Source organism: Lactuca serriola, chromosome 3 (genome assembly GCF_051521515.1).
Source record: "Lactuca serriola cultivar US96UC23 chromosome 3, Lser_US96UC23_V15, whole genome shotgun sequence".
Lineage (NCBI taxonomy): Eukaryota > Viridiplantae > Streptophyta > Magnoliopsida > Asterales > Asteraceae > Lactuca > Lactuca serriola.
In genome coordinates, this window is record NC_136410.1 from 254,549,819 (window position 1) to 254,554,563 (window position 4,745).

The window sequence follows — 4,745 nt, forward strand, 5'->3', positions numbered from 1 at the left end:
CTAAAATCTCATCTTCAGACTCAATGGTGTTTAAAGAGGGAGGCATTGAGTTTTCTTAAAACCAACACCAAATCCCCACCCAACATCATGGCGCTTTACTGTCTCTACCTCCACCAATGCTTTCGAATCTGACGTAAAACGGTGGTGGGTTGTTGTTGAGCGGATGGAGAGATACTGATGTAGAGAGAAAAGAATAGTAAGGGAGTCGTGTAACATCGACAATAGGAAGATGAGGCGAATGAAGAAGGTAGTGGAGTTGGGTTTTTCTTCTGTTGATTTCTTGGAGCTCCGATTACCGACGGCCACTCATCCATTTTGAACCACTAGCTCACTTGCACCGCCGCCGAGGAGGTTGGGTCTCGCTCCCCTTCCTCTTTGTTATTCTTCTGATTATAGATGAAACACACAACGCACACAAACACATTTTTGTTTTCTGTTCTCACTCCGTTCCATGTTTCGGATCGACTTTGGGGTAATAAGGTTTTAATTTTTTTTCTTATCTACACACACAGAGAGAGAGAGAGAGAGAGAGAGAGAGAGAGAGAGAGAGAGAGAGAGAGAGAGAGAGAGAGAGAGAGAGAGAGAGAGAGAGAGAGAGAGAGAGAGAGAGAGAGAGATCCAAGTTATTTTTACAAAAATATATTAAAAAAGGTAAATAAGTCTTTTTGAGAGACTATTTGTTTTTTTTTTTTTTTTTTTTTTGAAATTAAAGGAATATCTACGAGAGGTAACTGAATATGAAAGTTGATCCAAATTGATGTATTTGACATGCTATTTTTTTCTATTATACACTCTTGTTCAACGTTTTACTCCTTTATACGAATTTAGTACTTTATTCTTTTACAAAATTTTCCATCTTTTTTTTAAACCTTTGCTGATACATATTTTTTTCAAAACTTTTATTTTTCTTCGGTGAATTCGCTTTTCAAAATTCATTTTTAAATTTTTTTTATAATTTATAAGAAAAACTAACCTGTAAAGAATAACTCTTATAAAACTTGTTAGTTACAGGAAAAAATAAAGATGTCATAATAGTAAAAGAAAATGAAGTAGTGTAACTATGTATGATCAATTTGGAACAAGTTTTACAGTCAGACTACCTCTCGAAATATATTAAAAATATATAAAATGGTATTCTAGATACATTAAAAATAATTGGGTGCCAATAAATAGCATTATCCCATATGATTTAATAATTGTATCATCGAAACATTTCATACCTTAGGTGACATTTTTCATAAATTTATCGGGTTTTCTTTTAATTTTATACAATCACATATAAATCCAACATATATTACAAAATATATATATATATATATATATATATATATATATATATATATATATATCCCATGAGTAGAAAGTGTAATGCCCAATTCGATCCAACAAACAACCAAGTAGAAAAATATGTAAACGTAAAACAAATCAACACAACCAAATCCGCCTTTTTTCCTTACAATATTGTACAACATTGGTTTGTTTTCTTCGCCTGTTTGTAGAACATCTGTTGATTATATAAAAATATAAAATATGGTTAAATGCAAGAAATAACAACATATTTTCATTGTCATGTTTATTATAGCAATTATATAAATCCCATATAAATACAAAGCAATTATCACTACTATAATTAGAAGTATAAAAGTATAATTAGGTGGATTTTATAAAGTACAATGATTAAATAGAAAAAATATGAAAAAGGTGATGTTGTAATAGAAAGAACTAAAAGTAGGATTAATATTATAAAAGATCTTATATATTGTGTTTTTTCCTGATTAAACCTCAACTTTATATTTTTCTTGAAAAAGACTTTGTATTTTTTCGTTTTTTCAATTTGGCCCTTTTAGCATTTTTTTTCGGGTTAATCTAAAAAAAAACCTTATATTTTGTGTTTTTTCCAGATACAAACCTCAAATTTATTTTTTGCTTGAAAAAGACCTTGTATTTTTTCATTTTTTCCGAAAAAGCCTTCAACTTTGTATATTGTTCTGAAAAACACCCTCAACCTTATAAATGTTTCCAAATAAACCCGCAACCTTTTTAGTTTTTCTCGACAAAACCCTCACATTTTACAAAAAAAAAAGTTACTAAAAGGGCAAAATCGGAAAAAAATGAAAAAATACAAGGTCTTTTTCAGGCAAAAAAAATTAAGGTTTGATCCGGAAAAAACATAAAATATAAGATCTTTTTTTAGATTAACCCTTTTTTCTGAAAAAACTTGTCAAATGTGATGGTTTTTTCGGAAAACAAAAAGTTGAAGGATTTTTTAGAAAAAAAAAATGAAAGGATTGAGGTTTTTTTTCGGAAATAAATAAAAAGTTTGAGGGTTTCTCATAAAAAAAGTGAAAAAATAAAAATAAAATAGAGGTTTAACTCGGAAAAAACATCCTACTTTCAAAAGCATCCTACTTTCATTGATTTGTTTATTACAGAATTTCCAAAATATAATTTGGTAACAAGAAAAATAAATAAATTTACTGTTGCTATAATAAACATTTCTTAATAAAGAGAAAAAAAATACATTGTTTTTTCAATACAATTATTAAAAGAAGAATAATTGACACCTGTGAAGCTGTACTGAGGTCTGAACTTTTCTCAACCAAACTATCCAACTTTTCACCTCTTTCAAGGACACTATCAATAGTCTTGTGCTGTAATAAAAAAAAATAAAAATAAAAAAATAAAAAAGATTAATAAGTCAAAGAATAATCAAGATTCAAAATCTAAACAAATTAGGGGAGTAAACTGAAATATTATTTAATATAGTGGGTTAAATGTAAAAATCACAAAAACAAAATAACCTTTTATAAAATCATAACTACATGATAAAAATCACAAGAAAAAGGTTCTCTTTTTACAAAAAGACTAATTCTAATTGGAGATTATATAAGATACAAATTGGCAATTGGGTCAACAAAAGTCAACACACTTACAAGTATAATTTTTGTTTCATCCAATTCCCTCTGAATTTTCAGCAGCTTATCTGCCTGAGCAGGATCCTGAAAAATTAAAAAGTAAAAAACAAAATTACTTCAGTTTATTTTTCAAAATCAATTGTGGAATTAAATTAAAAAACCTGAAATCTGATCAAAGCTTCATCTAAATAAGGCCATGGTTGACTTTGATCTGCTTCTACAGCTTTCCATGAGTCACCAAAATTCTTTTGGTATTCATCTAACACCTAAACAACACACAAAACTTAAATTATTTAGTAATTTCATCATTTAAAATGAATTAAAATAATAAAATAACATGAGGTTGAATTATAGGCTTACTTGGTTTAAAAGAGAAAATGCACTTCGAACAGGATAGTGATCATCCATAAACCCCAAAGCACAAAGACCATTTCTATTGTAGGAATGCACCTTGTATTCTGATTAACAAAATAAATATGAACTTAATTATTGAGGTAATACATATATGTGTAGAAATTGTGATTGAGAGTTCATAAAGTTGCTCTTGAACTTCACATCTAGCAATTCAGAAGAGAAATGTCTTTTGGGAAAGATTAGGGTTCTTCTAATTTTTAGGTTTCAAATCTTCTTCCAATATGGTGGACTCTTGATTAAATTGATGCTGTCTCAAACACGATCGATAAAGTAAAATTATCCCAATATTTTTTTTCCTGGGATTCAAGCCCTAAAAGAGAAACGCAGATCCGATTCTATTTGTAATCATACAAACAAATTGAGAAATAAACTAAAATTGAAGACGAATAAGGGAAAACCGACTTATGTTGAATGGATTGATTCGAAATTTCCTGAAAGTAAACTAGATTCCTTAAAACTGATTCGTCTTAATCAAACAAATAAAGGGAATTCAACTCAATTGTTTCTTAGATTTCAGGCGGTTCAAGGGAAATCAGATCCGATTCAACTAATATATTCAGAGAGCTCGTATGGCGATCGAACAAATAAAGTTCAAAAAAACAGAAAGTAAAGTTGAAGAAAGGGAAAAACGAAAAAGCTACCTTCGTGTTGAACGGACTGACGTTGCGATGGAGGCGTACGTTTAGCGACTGTACGACCAACAAAGACTATGAATTCCTTGACGCTAGACCTCTGGAAGTAACCGAAATGGCTGACGTCCGTGGCATTTGCTAGGATCACCGGATCCGACGATCCGTCGGGATTGCATTTGAGAACAAGCAACGCGGTGATCTTCATGTTCTCTGTAAACTGTAAATTTGGGGCAGATACAGCTGAAGCACTTGTTTGATTGTTCCTGTGAAGAAGGTAGCGACGATGGCTGTGGCAGAAATACCTTTGACTTGCCCAAATCTTTAGAAATACTCGTCAGATAAGGAAATTATTTTTTTTATCAACTAACGTCAAAAACCGAAAACAATTTTTATTTTCATTTTTTTAATTGTTATCAGTAGTTATTATTAATTGATTATTAATATTATTGTTATCAGATAACGAATCATGCATAGTAATGTTATATCCCCTAAATCTTCGGATGTAGTTTTTAAAAGAATTAGTTTTACCATTCAAAAAGGCTTAGTTGCACAGTTTGTTGCCCGTTTGTCATCTCACTCATTGTATGATGACAATTTTCAGATAAACTTATATAAATGAATGTGGTGTACCAATATGAAAATATTAGGCATGTTTTTTTAAAAATTTAAAGTAAGAAAATCAACCATAAACATCACAAATCAAGTGATCCAAAACATGAGTATATTGTTTTCATAAAAACATCATAGTAATCCAAAAATGTCATAATGTGGAAATCATCGGTAG

The 4,745-nt window shown here is 30.0% G+C and overlaps 1 protein-coding gene across 1 annotated transcript; it reads right to left on the reverse strand.

The window, feature by feature from the left end:
* Window positions 1-1,113: 1,113 nt before the first annotated feature.
* On the reverse strand, window positions 1,114-4,278 carry LOC145093896 (VAMP-like protein YKT61). Its single transcript, XM_079032137.1, has 7 exons — window positions 3,971-4,278; window positions 3,276-3,373; window positions 3,077-3,181; window positions 2,934-2,999; window positions 2,565-2,651; window positions 1,338-1,504; window positions 1,114-1,301 (listed from the first exon to the last, which is right to left on the reverse strand). Exons 1-6 carry the CDS (start codon window positions 4,164-4,166, stop codon window positions 1,454-1,456), a joined length of 603 nt encoding a protein of 200 aa, XP_078888263.1. The 5' UTR covers window positions 4,167-4,278; the 3' UTR covers window positions 1,114-1,301; window positions 1,338-1,453.
* Between the last annotated feature and the right edge of the window lie 467 nt (window positions 4,279-4,745).